This window comes from Colletotrichum spaethianum (assembly GCF_022836535.1).
Source record: "Colletotrichum spaethianum MAFF 239500 DNA, contig01, whole genome shotgun sequence".
NCBI classification, from domain to species: Eukaryota; Fungi; Ascomycota; class Sordariomycetes; order Glomerellales; family Glomerellaceae; genus Colletotrichum; species Colletotrichum spaethianum.
In genome coordinates this window covers 2326031-2343251 of record NW_026054771.1, presented here as the reverse complement: position 1 = coordinate 2343251, position 17221 = coordinate 2326031, and the positions used below count along the sequence as shown (strand labels likewise).

General features: G+C 52.2%; 4 protein-coding genes across 4 annotated transcripts; 2 read left to right on the top strand and 2 right to left on the bottom strand.

The window, feature by feature from the left end:
• Positions 1 to 2551: 2551 nt before the first annotated feature.
• ColSpa_00639 (putative 4-hydroxy-2-oxoglutarate aldolase, mitochondrial) lies at positions 2552 to 3550 on the bottom strand (the record flags this gene model as incomplete). Its single annotated transcript, XM_049266851.1, has 1 exon — positions 2552 to 3550. The coding sequence occupies one exon, from the start codon at positions 3548 to 3550 to the stop codon at positions 2552 to 2554; it is 999 nt and encodes a 332-aa protein (XP_049122808.1).
• Positions 3551 to 9498: 5948 nt separating this feature from the next.
• ColSpa_00638 (protein CAP22) lies at positions 9499 to 10123 on the top strand (the record flags this gene model as incomplete). The annotated part of the gene is made up of 2 exons (XM_049266850.1): positions 9499 to 9787; positions 9843 to 10123. 2 exons carry the CDS (start codon positions 9499 to 9501, stop codon positions 10121 to 10123), a joined length of 570 nt encoding a protein of 189 aa, XP_049122807.1.
• An 848-nt stretch (positions 10124 to 10971) lies between these two features.
• ColSpa_00637 (1-aminocyclopropane-1-carboxylate deaminase) lies at positions 10972 to 12055 on the top strand (the record flags this gene model as incomplete). Its single annotated transcript, XM_049266849.1, has 2 exons — positions 10972 to 11271; positions 11333 to 12055. The coding sequence occupies 2 exons, from the start codon at positions 10972 to 10974 to the stop codon at positions 12053 to 12055; spliced, it is 1023 nt and encodes a 340-aa protein (XP_049122806.1).
• A 119-nt stretch (positions 12056 to 12174) lies between these two features.
• Positions 12175 to 14759, bottom strand: ColSpa_00636 (uncharacterized protein; the record flags this gene model as incomplete). Its single annotated transcript, XM_049266848.1, has 2 exons — positions 12175 to 14349; positions 14394 to 14759. 2 exons carry the CDS (start codon positions 14757 to 14759, stop codon positions 12175 to 12177), a joined length of 2541 nt encoding a protein of 846 aa, XP_049122805.1.
• Positions 14760 to 17221: the final 2462 nt, after the last annotated feature.

Below are 17221 nucleotides of genomic sequence, written 5' to 3'. Positions count from 1 at the left end.
ACCTCTGGTCATGGTAGGGCATTCATGTGATGTTAACTCTGTTCCAACAGCACCTTCAACGCGGATATAATAGTCCCATAAACCTGCGGTTCTAAGGCTCACTGCCTGAATGTTCCACTCTACTAGAAGCAGACCTGCTGTTAGCCGACAGCTAGAAGAAATACGAGATTCTGTATCTCAATATTCCCGACATCCCCTACGCTGTCAATCTTAGGCATGCCTTTAGGTTACTAAAGCTAGGCTAGCAAATGAATAAGAGCGAGGGATAGGGGGAAGGAGCAAAAAGAGGGAATAGCTTAATCTACTCGCAATCTTAGTTCCCATAATGACGGTGACGGTCAAGGTGAGAATGTTACTAAGCATTGACGAAAAGAACTATGCACTGGCTTAAGTACAGCGCCGCCTGGAAAGCGGACGTGTCGTCTGTAGTACTATCACCCACGCTGCCTAAGTCCTTAAGCTAGAAAAAGTCGCCTGAACCGTAAACCCCATACTCGGGCCTCTCTCGTTCATAATACTCACTATGAGCCTCAATAAGAGTCGAGGGCCTATAGTATTTACCTATCATGCCTCTGCTAGAGAAGCTATGCGCTATGTTTGATTGAAACCCTTGTAAACAGGACCTAGAATTCACTAGTTGATTGTGCCAGCAGATCCGACCAGGAGGATGTGTTTAACGACACGTCTATTTCACTCAATCACAATGGCCTTGCCGGCTGACACCTAATCGTACTTCCACTCTTCAACGTACACACAGCATCCTTTGTGTTTACTCCAACCATCAGTATAACTCACCTCTCGTTGGTGTCATCGGCTGCGTGTTCAGACGCCACCATATCGCTAGCCGTGATCGGAGAGCTATTATACTCAATTAACTACTGCACCATCTTCGCCTCGGAGCGGGTACACTGTTTAAACCAGCATCATCTGGAAAGCATAACCCCGTTCTAAAGATTGCTCGACGCTCAATCATGGAAGTTGCACTGAGACTCAAGTAATCAAAAAAATGTTCAATAAAGACACAAAGACACAAAGTCACAAGGAATCATGTCTCGGTGTTATAGACTCCTCAAGCCGTGTTATCCGCACCAAGAACGCCCGAGCCTGTCTGACATGACATACCCCTCTTTGCAGTGCAGGCCGAGTAGCGCCTAAAAGTGCGGGGTGCATAGGGGACCATCCCCCACCCGCCGCTGATCTCCAGTGCCTTGCCGTGGATTACGCGCGCGTACCACATTGATGGGATCAGCTTCTAGTCTCATACCTTGAAAGAGGAACGTGTCCTCCTCCTTTGAGACTTTATTGGTCGCAGATCGGCATTGCTTTACTCCTTTGCCTCTCTTGATCGTCTGTCCAATTCCGGCCACCGGGTTTTGACTGTGATCGTCATCTGGGGTACGGGGTTTGACAACCACCACGGGGCGTAGCAGATATCAAAATCTGGGCGAATGCGCTTCTGACTTTGCCCGTCTCTGAATAATGACCACGACGATGGATCTTTCATCCACACAATGAGGCCGACGTCATCGGGTTCTTTTCCTCCGAGCTGTGAGGTGGCGACACTCAAACTTGTAGCATCAACGTGATCAATGACAAACGGGCGAATGCATTTGATTCCTCAATGTCGGGTTTTTCCATGCAGCTGCCGAAGTCTAACTTATCCCGCGGGATAATATTCTGTTGCTACCGGTTAATGACAATACCGCTCGAGTATATGACGTTTGAGCTAGATATTGACGGTTCAATAAGTGTTCCCCTGAATCAAAGAGAAAGATCTTCCGTAGAACGTGGGGGCAATCCCATGATAGAACCTTGTAATTTAAAGGCTGAGGCAACCAACCTCTCTCAAAGTCCAGAACATTCTGCGGTTGCAGATTAGCAAACTTTTCCCCGGGGAAACTCCAGAAGCATATGTATGCAACTCAAAATATGGAGATGTAGCCGTCCGAATTGATTCGCGTCTGATGAATGCTGATTCTGTGTTTCTCGGAAGACTAAGGTAACGGACACCTGATAAGCTGCCATCACACCAAACAAGTGCAATGCCAAATTACCCCAACGTAAGGTATGTCACTGTTAGAACTCACCTTTGGCAAAAGATTACCCAGAGAGGGTACCGTTTCATTGATCTCAGACCATAAAGCAACGTAGCAATCAAAAGAGCTAGCCCAATAACTGCGACTGCTTTCAATGACGCACATCCCGTGAACTTCCGTCCGTTTCCATCAGCCATACTCCCCTTTCCCACCTTGATGACACCTAGCACTCAGCTTACTGTCCTGTCCCGCCCTCAAATACTCCGAGAAGTTTCACTGCGATCCGGATTTTACTTCGACGAGCAAAGCAGGTATAGCCATCGCCCCCCATCACTACATTCTCTCCGGCCAGCAGATCCGCGCCATGACCGTCTTACGCCCGAAACCTTACGTTCCATCCATCCCAATTTTGCCTCCCATCCATCAGGCTCCCCATCCGTGCCACTGTCACCTCACGCCACAAACAAGCTCCAGTCCTCCGGGTAAACCGAGCGGGCCCAGGAATAGTCCATCAATCAGGGTACACCACCGCCAGCCGCTTCCTCTTCCAACTCCCTCTCCAGCCGATGCAGCTGGCTCAGCCCTTCTGCAATGGCCTTCAGCTCCTGGGGTGAGGGTCTGATGCAGGGCTTTCGCGGTGCGCCGCCGTACTGCTCAAAGTGCCCAATCGCCGCCTTTACGCCCACGAAACCTGTCTTGATTGCAACCCAGTCGCCCTTTGCCACAATCGCCTGTAGCCTCCGCGCTTCGGCGAGTTTGCCTTGGCTGAAAAGCTCCATGATTCGCACGCATGCCCTCGGCGCAATATTAGCCAGCCCGGAGATGGTGCCGTTTCCGCCGACGACCTGGCCCTGCAGGATGAAGTCGGCGCTGCCGCCCGCCACAAAGAAGCCTTCAGGCACGTCATCCGCAACGCGCGCGAGCTTGCCCGTGTTGCCACATGTAAGCTTTACGCCAACGACGTTGGGGTGCTGCGCAATTTGCACGATGGCGTCTGAGGTGAGATCCCGTCCGGATGCCGCCGCGGGAAAGTTGTATATTAGTAAAGGGATGGGCGATTCGTCTGCAACGTCGTAGAAGTGTTGGACGATCTTTTCGTTGTCGAGTAGGGAACCGTAGTAGCTGGGAGGAAGCATCAGTGCGTGAGACGCACCGCTCTTGGCAGCGTCTTTGCAAAGTTGGAGCGTCTCGCGGGTCGACTGAGCCCCGCACCCGGCAATAAGCGGGATCCTGACATCATGGCCTTCTTGATGAATGGTGTCGGCGGCACAGCGTATTATCGAGCTGCGTTCCTCTCTTGTCAAGTGCACCGCTTCGCCGTTCGACCCATGGACGACGATGCCTGCCACACCTGCGTTGATGAGTCTAACGAGATGGTGTTCGAGAGTGTTCGTGTCGACTTCTTCTGAATCTGTGAAGAATGCCAAAGTGGGAACATATACACCGTCGGGAAGTCGAAGGTGTTCCGCTTTGGGAGCACCGTAATGGGCCTCTAGGGGTGGAGGGGTGGCCATGGTGGTAGCAGGCATTGCGATGATGTTAGTATGCGGTAATGAGTTTATTAAAGAGTGCTCTAGAAATAGAACCTTCTGGTGAAATTAATGAATCAACAAAAATGATGAGAAGCAGACCAGCAAAAGACGGTTGATAGTTGGGAGGCTTATGGTTTTATAAGCACAGAGAGTGATGTAGTAAAGGGTTTTGAGCCTTGTCGCAGAGGAGGACTTGTGTGTTATGAAAGGCCTTATTTGCTCCCCCGATCCAAGGGGTACACGTAGAAGCCGCCTTGAACGAATAGAGTTCAGGCTGGTCATGAACACCTCTCTTGATATACACATTGGTCCCAATTGGACCCGGGATCCATGATGTTTAGCATGCGGCTATGTAAGAACTTGGTGGGTATCGCAAGGTTGGGCGGCAGCGCGGCGTGGGGGTGGCTATTTGCCTACACCCTGTCCTGCCGCTTTCGAACAAGCGGCTAGATGCGTGGATCACGGAGTGTGTGTAGATGTGTATGTAGTCCGGGGCTGACATACCAAGCATGGTAGGCAACCAGGTTTGCGGTGAGCCGGGTGGCATGGTGCATCACAAGGTGCAACGCCACTAGACGTGAAATGGAGATGGATCTTCTCCGGTAGGCCGGTGTTCGTGTGATTTTGAATTGACTGGGCCGGCATTCTTCAGGATGGGGCTGTCTCGTATGGGAGTTTACTGATTACCATGTCACTAAGCAAAAGTGCCGCCGCCGACGCTCTGGTTCCAACAGGATCATTACTGAACAGGGGCACAAGGCCGTGTGACCATCACTGGAGTGGGACTCGATGATTGTGCGCTGCGTGAGGAAAACATCCGGTCGGGGAAGACAACTTCGGAGCCGCGGTGCTCAGCCGAAACGCCCATGTCTTCGGGCGATATGAGCCAATAAAGGCAGCCAAGAGTTGCAGCGGATGGTTGGTCCAAACACATTGTTTCGATCCTGTCTCGTCACTATGATCACGCTGTTTTCTCTCCCTGCCCATGTGCGCTCAATGCAGCGCGTGGACTGTTTGCCCAGTAGAAGATCCGAAAACCACAAGAGAGACCCCCACGCTCTTCTCGACGCCCGGACTCCGGCCAAGTGCGTGCGCTGAGCTAGCAGAAAGATACCGCAAATCATGGGGTGTTGGTGTGAGCATGACCCCTGCCAAAAGCTCCTTCACGACCCCCAGACTCCCCAACACATTCGTGTTCTGTCGGCCGGCGGTTCCTTACAGATTGCAGTCACATAGAATTCGCAAGGGTTTCAAAGGTTTGGCTGGTTTCCAGAGGCTGCGAATCACGATGCATAGTCCAGAACCCGGGCTTGGCATTGGGCCCGGTCCCCTCTCATCCCACGCCATCCTGAATCCGTCGCCACGCGTTGCGCAAAGCACCCCGCCTCATGCCACTATCGAATTGGTCTTCAGCTGTCCTCTCAGGTGGCCGACGAATGACGGGAAGAAACAACCCTCCTTGCCAGAATGATTATCTTGCTTGCTAGTTCATAGCAGGCCCGGAACAAGGTAAACGCCTGGTTTCGGACCTTCTGCGGCCCTAGCCTTGTGTTCGGACGCATCGACTCCTCCTCACGTGAGGAGGCGTGGGGGCTTCCCAGGAGCGGAGACCAAGATGTTGATGGGGATAAGTCCCCCGTGAAAAGGGAACCTCAAATTGCTGTCTCGGCTCGTTTTCATGTAGAATCGCAACATGCGTATCAGTTACCAACTATGTCTATGAATCTAAATTTGTTGAGACTATGGCCATCTACGCAACAATGTATGGGAAGACCTGCAGCATTCGAGGCTCAGCTAATTACATCCCATTAATTAAGGATGATAGTGATGTGTAGAGAAGGGCGATTAAGAAGCGGATGCCTTTCACAGGTGGCGATTCATCTCAAACGAACAGGTTCCTTGACGTAACACTTTGAATCAATTTGTATAGCCTATTGCTTCCATAATGATTGGAGAAAATGAAGTAGAAAATTGATAGCTATAATATTAGAAGTGAGTGCTTAAACAGTGTACATCACTATGGTCTATGTTCTTGAGACCGGGTTCTTAGCACACTGATGACAGCCTCAACATTGGGGAATACACGCATCTTGCCTCAGAAAGCTTCACCACGCAAGCAAGTCATCCCCTCTCGGAATAAATTCTATTGCGTATATTTTCATCTGGACTATTCTCAATGTGCCGTCCTGCGGTAATAAGAATAATACCGCATACAACCCTTCTCGATATGCTAGTTGGGAAGTTAATGGAATATTTCGCGGTTATCGCATGTTTTCCGGAATTTGATAGAGTCAAGTTCTAGAGCATTTCGTGTAATACGAGCAGCTTCTTTTCAAACGAAACATTGCCATGTGCCCGTTGGATTGTAAATATGGTCAATGGAAGCGGGTGTCAATGGTGTGTTGGCAGTTACACGCCTCTCCTTCCTCACTTTGATCTGACATAATATGCCCGGGAAATACAGCTGGCAGTGGTAATCAATGTCAACATAAAGAATGTCAAATGGTCAATAAATATAGCATTAACGTGTATTTTGCGTCTAGATAAACTGTCTACGCCCTTTCTTAGCTATCTTGCTGCCCACTGCTCTCACAATGCCTTGTTCATGTTTGTGCCAGTACCTATGCATTTTGGGGGCCTGCTAAATACTTCAATTTATTTCGTCGACCAATAAAATGTCAATAGCGAGGCCTAGTATGGTTTACCATGAGTTTCGTCACCTGCAGCCCAAGGCTCGTCATCCACGTCACTCGTGGCAGTCAACATGCCTTCGCGCGAGCCCACAAGCCAGACATGCACCTTTGATAGGTAATCAGACATCGTAAAGAAAGACGTAGCTTTAAGTTTCGAATTGGCGCTTGTCCCCTTGCTGCCCAACTGTTTTGTCCTGTACTGCAAATCAGTGTCACGAGGAACCGAAACGGTCTGCCTGACCCCATTGACATGGCCCTCCAAGCCCTAACACACGGTTCCTCTGTACACTGATTCAATTAATCTGCATCTTTGACTATTTTTCAAAAGTGCAGGTCTTGGTTTCACATCGAAGTTGACTGCTTAAAAAAGAAAAGGAAATTAGGAAAGTGATTCTCGTTTAGCAAGATTTACCAGTCAAGATGAACCAACATTGACGCAACTTCATATATATCATGATCGAAGAGAAAGTAGTATTAAGACTCTTAGCGGCTCTTAGGTGTATTTTGTTTTCTTCTTCTGTTCAACCTGGCGAACAAGAGAGATCTAGGGACCGAAGTTGATTGCTCTGTAACTTACTTGGTCCACATTCGTCGTGCACTACTAGGGACTCCCTCAGAGTAAAATGCCAACAACACACTCTATCATATATGAAGGCTGGACAAAGTTCAATGGCATTGATGTCATTTTCTATTACCTTGATAATAGTCCAATATGCTACTGTGCTGCTGCATTGTCCAACCAAATAGCGGCACGGGATGTCAACCATAGACACACCCCATCAGAGATAGCCCCTTCTATCGCCTCGCTCGGATTAATTCTATCAGTGAATAAGTGCACGAACGATACTTCGCGCAAAATTAGCACAAGACAAAGCGGCAGCGGCACAGTCACCTCATATGTAACCACCCTTCGCCCGCTGAGAGGTCAGAGCCCTGCCTTGCTAAACGAGTACACACAATGATTTGCTCGGCAATTGTTGCGATGGTGCTGCTACGGTGCTGCTTCCCAACGGAAGCCTTCGAGCAACATTGCCGAGTCTTTGTGCCTCCGGGTGAAATCTTTGAATATCCACTTTGACTCTATCAATACACCCCTTCATGATGTCGAGTCTTTTTGCGCGGGCGAGTGCAGGTTAGATTGCGGCAAAGCTTCAATGACGGCTTGGTACGCCACGTAGACCGGTGGAGAGAGATCAGCAGAAGAAACATGAACAAGGATGGGGAAACTGATGGCGATATTTTTATTTTATTTCCGCGGAGGCTATGTAATCTAGAAGTTCGTCAGAAGTTCCTGGGTTCTCGGAAAAATCATCTAAAAGCTGATTCGTTGGAATTGTTTCTCAGCGGGCCTTGGTTTGATTGTTGGTTCATAGGGAAAACTTTAGGAGTGCCAAGATGCAAGTGCATCGTGGGGTGCCTAAAATTAGCATCACATACCCGCACCTCCTCAGCTGGCCTAGGGCCACAAGTTCTAAAACTGTTTTCTGGGGCGGAGGGCAAGAAGCGGGAAAGCTAAAACTCCGCTACAACGCTTTTCCCCTCCACGCTCAGCATGCATCGAGGATTGCGTGGAGTTGGCGAAGACCAACGGATAGTAGCAGCAAGTCACAAGACGTAGAACGAGCAGAGAAAACTTCTCACTGGTCGGGCGCCGCTATTTTAGCGCTGATCCCGGTAACAGGACGTGGTGTCGATCATCCGCAGCTCAGCGTCATTAGACAGGCAGGGAAGTTCCCCTTCAAGCTTTCGAGACATGGATGAATGGGGAGCAGGGAAACGGAGCAGCAGGGCGTTTGCCGGCTCTCTTGGTGGTCTCTGAGACCATGCCGCCAAGAGACCAGATGAAACACGACAGCTCACCACGGGATCTTTTCTTGGGGTTGTGCCTAGATAGCCTAGTCAGAGGGAGCGGCCGACAGTGCAGCTGTTGTAAGACGGCTTAGTCTTTGGCCTAGTTGCTTGGTGAGCTGGCGAGGGAGGCGGGCGGGTACGTGTCTCCGTGGCTCTGCTCTTCTTGGCGGGGATGTGCCGGCGACGGGTAACTGTCATCTTAAGTGATGCGCGCAAACCCAAAATGAAGGTTCCGTCATTGTGGTTAGATTGCCAGCATTGGTAGAAGAAAATGGAAAGATGGTGGCAGTGAGGGACGAGACCTGGCGCCAAACTATCAGTTGTGAATGTTTTAATTGATGATGGTGATGTTGAGGCGCATGCGTGTACACCAAGCACCTCCATTCTCCATCTTGGCGTTTGGCCTTTCTCAAGTCGAGAATGCACTGGAGTAGAACAGGGTGATTGACATGCAGCCTTCCTGTTCTTGGGTTGGTCCTATGCGGGAGTCTCGGCGCCTCATCATGTTTGCGCCGTTCGGCTCTCGGCCGGCTTTCGCCCCGGCATTGACTTGCCCATCACGCTCAGGTGCGGTCATATCCGTAGTCATACTGTCAAATCGTGACACGCGACACATATCCTTGTTAGGATGAGGGAGCACAAGCGCGCTGTCAAATTGCGACTGTTTATGGGGATGCCAGGGCCCCCGGATGTACATAGTATCGCATTAAGCTCTCCTGGAGATTCTTGGGCAAGGCGAAGAAACACAGACTCTGACAAGCAGGACAACCGGGTCAAAATGGAGACGAGAAGGCCCCAAAGCCACCTACTGGCCCCTTCAAATACACAGTAATGCTTCCGAGGGAACAACGTTAGGTAATTAGCGCGTTAAAGTTCCAACTCGACTTGCTCAGTGTGCTTTCTTGGCACAAAACAAACAACCGGATATGTACCGGGATCTTGAGTCGTCGGTTGAGGCTGGGGCTGCGAGGGGATTTCTTGGCTTCGCTCATCGAAATCCACATTGAACAGCTGCAATTCGACTGAGAGGGACCTTGCCCAGCGCCAAGCAGCCAACCAAGACCCAAGCCTCCAAGTGACGATGCGCGGTCGCTGCCCAAGACATTGCTGTGCGGCTGTACGTGGGTTTTCTTCTTAGCTGTTGGCGTTAATGTTGTTGGTCCCAGCCGGCAAACCTTTCTGTTTTATCCAGGGAGTAGTGCCGTCTGAGATGTGATTATATATTCTGCATCATTCCGTCCATGTTTATCGATTCCCATGAACATTACTACAATCTCATCAGCAACTACAGCCTATACCCAACTATTCAAACAGCCAACATATTACCCTACAAACCACATTAACTTCTTAGCTAAAAAGAAACGATTACCTAAGCCCACTGCCAAAATGCACTTCAATCGCATTGCTCTCTCCCTCGCCGCCGCCGCCTTCGTCAAAGCCGACCTCCAGCTTGACAACGATGACATCCCTACCCAGTGCAGCGCTGTCTGCCGGCCCATCTACGACCTCGGCCAGGCCTGCGAAGTTAACGACGACCTAATCAACAACGACCTCACTGAGGACCGACTTGAGGCTCAGTGCGTATGCACCAACAACAGCATCAACGTCTCCCAGTACGCCGCCCTCTGCGCCAGCTGCATGGACCAGAACGTCCAGGACCGTGATGACCTCGATGGTAAGTTTACGTGATCTCAATCCCACAGCAATTCCGATTACTGATTTGATTTTAGATATCAACGACATCCTGAGAACATGCGGTTTCGCTAGCACCTCCTACGCAGCCACCGCGTCCTACGCCTCCACTACGCCCTCCGTCTCCGCAGCCCGCCCTACCAACTCGGCTCAGCTGACCACCACCATTGCCCCCGGCTCCGGCGCCGGCGGCGGAGCCTCCCCAACGCAATCGTCTAGCGCTGGCTCCGGCAGCAACGGCACCCCTACTAACGCCAACGGCCAGGCCACCCAGACCCGAATGCTGCGGGCGTCGTCTTTCCTCAAGGACTTGGCCTGATCGGCGCCGCTGTTGTTGGCGCTCTCTTTTTGTAGAACGCTGTAGGCTTTTCCATCGTTTATGAATGACCATCGTATACGATTGAACATAAGATATCAATTTGATTTCTAGTTTGCATTACAGGCGCTACGGAAAGTACCTTAGCATCAACAGTCATTTCAGCTAGTTCTATGTGTTTTCAGAGGTTGTAGTCTCAAACAACTTAATAAGGGCTTCAAATGAACTTTTTAGCATACCAAATCTTACCTTTGCCTACGATGATCTCATTTTCCACATTCTAGCAAACTTTCGAAAACTTGTGAATTTACTGTATCAACCTTTCCATTGTTGATTGGCCTCCCTTGTGACACCGCTTACGAAGGCAAAGAGATTGTTTGATAGACGACGGTATGCCATTTGTGTTTTTGTCAATGCTGCTGTCATCAATCCGAAGTACCCTTCAAGAAACAAGGCGATAGATCAACCTCGGTAAAGACTGCGCAGACTATGAGTCATCAGAATTGAAGCGACCGATCGGAACATGCGGGGTTTTGAAAGACTTGACTAGAGCAAAACAGCACGCCGTATTTCATTAGTAATTCTTCATCGATTACGAGACTTTACTTTTTATTGGCGGAACTTGGCTACCAGCAAATAAGCTGCCCAGTTTCAACTGGAAAATGTCGCCTAACGTTGGCTTGCCTCGCACGTCATAACTAGCCTATTACGTGGGTAGAGGCGGGGTTTTGCTTACGTTGAATCGGAATGCCCTCATTGATGAAAACTTTATCTTCAGATTATTTAAACCTTCCAAAGGATAGTGTCTTTAGGCATTTAGTCTGTGGAAAGCTTTGATGCCGAGTAGCAAAATGGTTGCCCTGCCACCTCCGTTCAGCGAGATTCCACGATTACAGTTGCTCTACAATCGACCGGCAGACATTGAACCGCTCTCGCGGCTCACTAAGGAGTTGAACAATGGGACATCTGTATGGATCGCGCGTGAAGATTGCAACTCCGGGCTTTCATTCGGCGGCAACAAAGTACGGAAATTGGAGTATGTTTTGGCGGATGCAATCGAACAAGGGGCAGACACTCTGGTAACCACCGGCGGCATCCAGTCGAACCACATGCGCCAAACCTCCGCGGCTGCGGCACGACTTGGGCTCAAGGTAAGTACGGACCTTTGTGAGAATGGTTTGATTAGCGATAGACCTACTGACAGAGAACTAGGTTGCTCTGTATCCCAACACCCGTGTTGTATCAAGCGATGCTGAGTATCAGTACGCTGGCAACATTCAGCTTAACGAAATCCTAGGGGCGGAGACTTTCCCAGTTGACACAACCGTGGACGATGTGATTGTAACTCTCAAGGAGCGAGGGAGCAAGCCTTATCCTATTCCACCCGGGGCAAGCACTCACCCTCTCGGTGGCCTGGGCTATGCCAGATGGGCCTTCGAGGTGCTGGAGCAAGAGGCGAAACTTGAGACGTCTTTCGATGTCATAATCGTGGCCCTTGGTTCTGGTTCAACATTGGGTGGTATGGTCGCTGGTTTCAAGCTTGCGCAGAAGTTAGGTCTGAAAGGCTCCAACAAACGCTTGATTGGATATTCGATCTTAAGGCCACCGGAGGACGACGTGGCTGAATCGGTCTTGAACATTGCGAAAAATACGGCCTCACATATCGGAATCGATCCAGATGATTTCACACGTGAAGACTTTGAAGTAGACTATTCGTATCTCGGTGGAGCATATGGTCGCCTTGACGAGCGGACGGCGAGTGGCATCAAGGACCTGGCACGTTCAGAGGGCATTCTGGTTGACCCTGTCTATACGGGTAAAGCGTTCACTGGGCTATTGAACACCGCAAGAGAAGGGGGGTTCAGCGGCAAGAATGTTCTGTTTTGCCATACCGGGGGTCAAGCTGCAATTAGCGCTTATCCAAAACTAAGATAGACGAGCGACCAGCTCGTTTCACAGGCAGGAATCACGCGTCTTGAGTGCAGCGGTTGGATCAAATGATTGAATTCTAAGTGGTATCTCTGAACAAGGAAATACATTTTCACACTCTCTTTTCATTCCACCTCCCTCCATTTTCTCTCCAACTGCTTGATAACATGCGTCCACGACCCAGAACCATACTCGGCCAGTATCGAGTTCGCCTGCTTTCCATACAACGCACCTTGCATCTCAAAGTGATTAGAGAAGCCGAAGCCAACACCCGGCATGTTACACACACCCAGGCTCTGCCTCGTGGTGTCCTGGATCTGTCCCATGGCCCTGTTAGTCGAACCCATGACGTTCAACATCCGCTGCTGTCCCAGCGCCACCTGTGCCTCCATGATCATCTCCCGGATCGTAGGAACAGTTTCGACATACACTGCGCGGCGGGCCTTGGAGACCTCCAGAAGCTCCGATGCGTCAGGCGGCGAGCGTGCGCAGGCCTCAGAGTAGAGGCTGCGCATGCGCGGGCTGTACATCTCGCACATGAGACTTGTGGGGACGATGTCGCCCTTCAGAGGCATCGAAACGGCGAGGGCAGTGCCGCGAACGAACTCGTGATAGCAGGAGGGGCAGATGGTGCAGTCTTTCCAGCCGTACCATCGACGGTTCTGAAAGTCTTCGTCGCGAGGACAAAGGGGCAGGCTGGCAAACTCGAGGGCGTAGGATTCGAGGGGCTGAGTGTCAGCGGTAAAGAAGCCTTCCAGCAGCTTCGTCATGTAGGAGACGAATCGCGGGCTTGCCGGGTTGAAGGAGCAGAGGGTTGTTGTGCCGGGGGATACACCGCATTTGGGGACGAGAGAGGATGCGAGGCCGAGTGGCTCGGCAATTGTAGCCACGCATGAAGCGCAGATGCCAAATTCCTCGGGATGAGACGGGAAGGTATACCATTTTCCGTCCTTGATTCCCTGGGGGCCGCAGAACTCTTCGCTGCACGACGTACCGAGGGCTTTCCAAAAGATGGAAAAGTCGTTGGTCTCTATGGCGCGCGACATGGCAATGCCAACGTTAAAGTGGCCCAATACGCAGTAGACCAAGCTACCGTATCGGGACGCGAGGTTGTCCCCAGCGTTGCGCCACTTGCGTTCCTCACCGGAGCCGATGATGTGGTCGTTGTAGCAAGCGGCGCAAACAAGGACGCCCTCGTGGTTCTTCGTCGGGGTGAACCACTTCCGGGAGCCCACGGTTACTTTCTGGCGCTTGGCGCAGGCGGGGATGCTCATCCGGGCGATGGCTTGCTTTGTGAAGTCAGCCCAGTCGTTCTTGGCCGCCGCAGTCTTGTAAATATTCCGGATGTACTGGATGGACAGGTCGCACGACCATACGTCGTGAGGCGCCTGCCCTGCGGCCACCTCAAAGTTTGCGGCGAAGCGATAGGGTTGGATGTGGTCTTCGAAGCACGCTTGACAGACGACCATGTTCGGGACGGCGTTGTTCTTGGGACGGTACCATTTAGCCCCTTCGCTTCCCCTGGCGCCGTCGAGTCCCCTGCAGTCGGGGATGGTGCTTCTGTGACGAAGGAAACTGATAAGGTCTTCGATCCGTCCTGTGGCGAGGGTGTTTCGAAGGATGTGGTCCTTGATTCGGGGTTTGCTGAAGCGGCATACACGGGGCTTGCTGTCGTCGCATACCTTGCCACGGAAATCGTGCTCGAAGCGGGTGCCGACAAGATGGTCTTCATAGCATCTGGAGCAGATGGAAAAGTCTGGGGCGGTAGGGTGAGTGTACCACGTCGTACAAAAGGCTACAGGGCTATCGATGCAAGCAACCACGCCACGTCCACGTTTTCTGCTCGGTGGGCTGGCTCTGCGGGAGTTGGCGCGCGGTCTGGTGGCTGACATGATGGGTTCCTTGATCGCCGGCGGAGGTCCTCGTGGGGTCGAGTCCAGCGGCGTAACGGGTTCGGGGGTAGGGTTGGTGGACGGAGGTGTGAAGCAAGAGGCGGCGCCGTTGGTGAAGTCGGGGGTAGAAAGTTCGTCGCGAGGGGTTGTTGGTACGGAGTAGATGGTGGACAGCATCGGCGAGGGTGCGAAGCGCAGGTTTTGGAGAGTCTCTTCAAGGTTGTCAAAGTCGATCATCCCAGGTCGCTGCTTAATCCCGGGCGCTTCCACGGGGCTCGTTGCACTATCCGGAGGAGTCAAGACTCCATGTGTCGCACTGACTGGAACCCGGGTGGCAATGGGCACTGGAGTGGATGGCTTCTTTGGGGGCTGGGCGGTACTTTTAGGGATGTAGCCCGTTGATTCTGTCTGGGGCGGCGTTGGCGGGGGAGGCGGAAAGCTGGTAATGGCACCTGGTCCCGGACTGCGGATGTCAGCCAGACGGCTGGAAGCGGAAACGCCGGGCGAAGAGGATGGCATCCTCGGGGGGCTGATGGGCCGCCGGCGCCGTTGCTCGGTGCCGGGCTTCCAGGCGGGGGGACGTTGAAGCTGGTGTAGGAAGGCGGGCTTGGATTCCCCGTCCACTGCGGCGTCGGGGGCTGGAGTGTTGCTGAGACAGGGCGGACTGGCTTCGGTGCCGCCAAGGTGGTGGTGGTCTGCCTAGAGATCTTGGGGGCCGGAGCCGTGGCCTCGGAGCTCATCGGTGCCGAGCCGGATTTGGTGGCTGTCTGGGGCCGCGAGCTCCGGTTCGGCTTCGGCGGGGCTTGTCTGTGGGACATGGTTGCAATCAACGGGCCGAAGTGGCACTCAATAACTGCAATATATCCCCACAAGCTTCTTTGAGGTGCAGGTAGGCAAGATGACGATGGCTTCGTCCTGTTTTTGGTCTGGTGCCAGAAATGGGATGAGACGGTAAGGACAGGCACTAGAGAAATATAATAAAACGGCCTGACAAACACCAAGAACACAGATGAGGACAAGGAAAGGTCTTGCGGGAGTCATGCAACGTGCATCCGCTCCGGGACGACGTGCATGTTAAAAGAAAGCTTCCAGAGAGGTTGGCATTGACTGTTGATGGGCTCATCAGAGGGAGCGTCCTCCAGTTGGTGCCCGATGGGCGGAATGCCGGGTCAGCCGTGGGGACGATCCACACCACCTCATGCCCGACTTACAGCGATCGCCCTGGGACTGGTGGCGGGAGAGGAGATGAGAGAGGCAGCGTACTTGGTAGGCAGACCAGGTTTGGCTGTCTTCATTTCCCGTTTGCAATGGGAACTTGTTTACCCTCGGCTTCATGGGCACCGGCATGGAACGCACAGGCTTCAGCGGCAGCCGTAGAAGAATCTAAGCTGCATTCCACTGCTTCGGGGAATTCTGGTGCAAAGCTTTTCGCAAAGCGACCGGGGCTTTGACAGGGGCTTTGGCCATGGAATGCTGTGTGAGCATGCTGCTTCGGGCGTGGGAGTTTGATTGTCGGGCGTCAACATGAGGCTGCTGTTGTTGTTCTCGAAGCCAGGAGGCGTGTTTTCCTTGTTTCCTCCTGTTTTCCCGTGGCATTTCTTCGAGGTTGGGCTGCTTGCAGGGGCACCGTTGGGATAAAAGTTGAGATGAACGGTCCCTTCATGAATCGCAGACTCTGCTAGTCTGACCAATTTACCCTCCGCACAAGCCATCCACAACCCAAAGCACATAATCCAGCGGTTCCCCTTCTTCTGTCGCATCTCTCTGCCCCTCATCTCTGCCCCTTCTCACCCTTACCCTGCCGGAGCTTGCGTCCAGTGAATATGAGTGAAGCACCGAGACCCGTTGATAGATTGGGGGTTACGCACCGCTAAACTCTCAAGCGCAGCGCAACTATTGCGGGAAAGCGGAAGCGATCGAGGCGAGATCAAGCGCGCTGCAAGCCATGTGGACGGATGTTCAACCGCCTCATGCACGGCGATCGTCTTCTTGCGAGGAAGAGGAATATGATCTTGTTGAAGCAATCGAGCACCAGGTTGTGGGACTCGGGGATTGGATGAGGGGTTGGTTGAAAGCGTTAGGGAGGTAAGGAGAGACACAGCACAGACATACGCGCAGTACAAAACCTCCGGCGCCAACGCGAAAGACTCCTTCGCGTCGGCCCAAGTCGCCTAAAGCCTGTTCTCTCGGCTTGGTGGCTGACGCTCATGCTCGTCTTGGGTATCTGTCTGTTTTGGGTACGCTAGGACTGTTTTTCGATGGGCCCCTTAACCCATCGGGGAAAGCAGCCCGCCGAGCGTTGTCTCCAGCGGCGTTTTGGTTGCATGATATTTGGTTCAGAGTCACATTGCATGCTATAGGAGAGCCGGAAAATACTATATGTTCCAAATATGTGGCCAACAACGCACGCCGTTTTCCCCAATATTCCAGCTGACAAAGTCGATCTTTAGACAAGTCATCTCGATATCTTCGGATGGATTGAAGCCCTTTTTCCAGCAGCCGCTTCAACCTCAGAAAACAAAGTGATGCCGCACTACGTTTTCCTATCGCAGAGTCCCCGTCCTCTCTACCAACAAAACCAACACGATCCCTGCGCCGCAAGTCGCCATTGCATGGCGCCGATTGCTTGGACGTGCCAAAGCGGATTAGTCCGCCAGTCCGTCACATCATCCCCCCAGGCCCGGGAAATTATCACAACAGGGGCAACACCACTTCCGGCTCTCTTATATAGGCCTTTTATTGATGGAGAAGCCCAGGGTAAGGGTGGAAAGGAGGAGACTCTTTCTTGAAGGGATCATGGGTTTGTGGGACAGTTGAGTCTGTCGTTGCCCACTTTTCGTTTCTATCTCGCCTTTTCCCGTTTCTTTCACACTCTCTCCTTAACATTCAATTACGCTCGTTCAATTTCATTCATTCATTCATTCAATCGAACCGATCCAACCGGCGTCATTCCTTTCCGCCGTGGCCCTGACTGACGTGACGGGGCACTGGGAATACGGCGTGGCCGGCCCAGTTTCGATCGCGGCAGCGCAGCGCATCTGCGCTCCGGGGCGCGCCCAACTAGCCCTTTGAACAACGTCGCATTCGTCCTGAAAAACGCATTCGTTTCATTCTGTTAAGGGGATTGGCGAGGCTCTCCAAACATTCCCCTCTCGTCCCGGCCAGGCCGAGATGATCGTGCCGGAAGCGGACGCATAACGCAACAAGAAAAGACAGTGCGTGAGGAAAGCAACCTTCCGAGGGGACATTGCAACCTGCAATCCTCCCAGTTTTGCTCCGT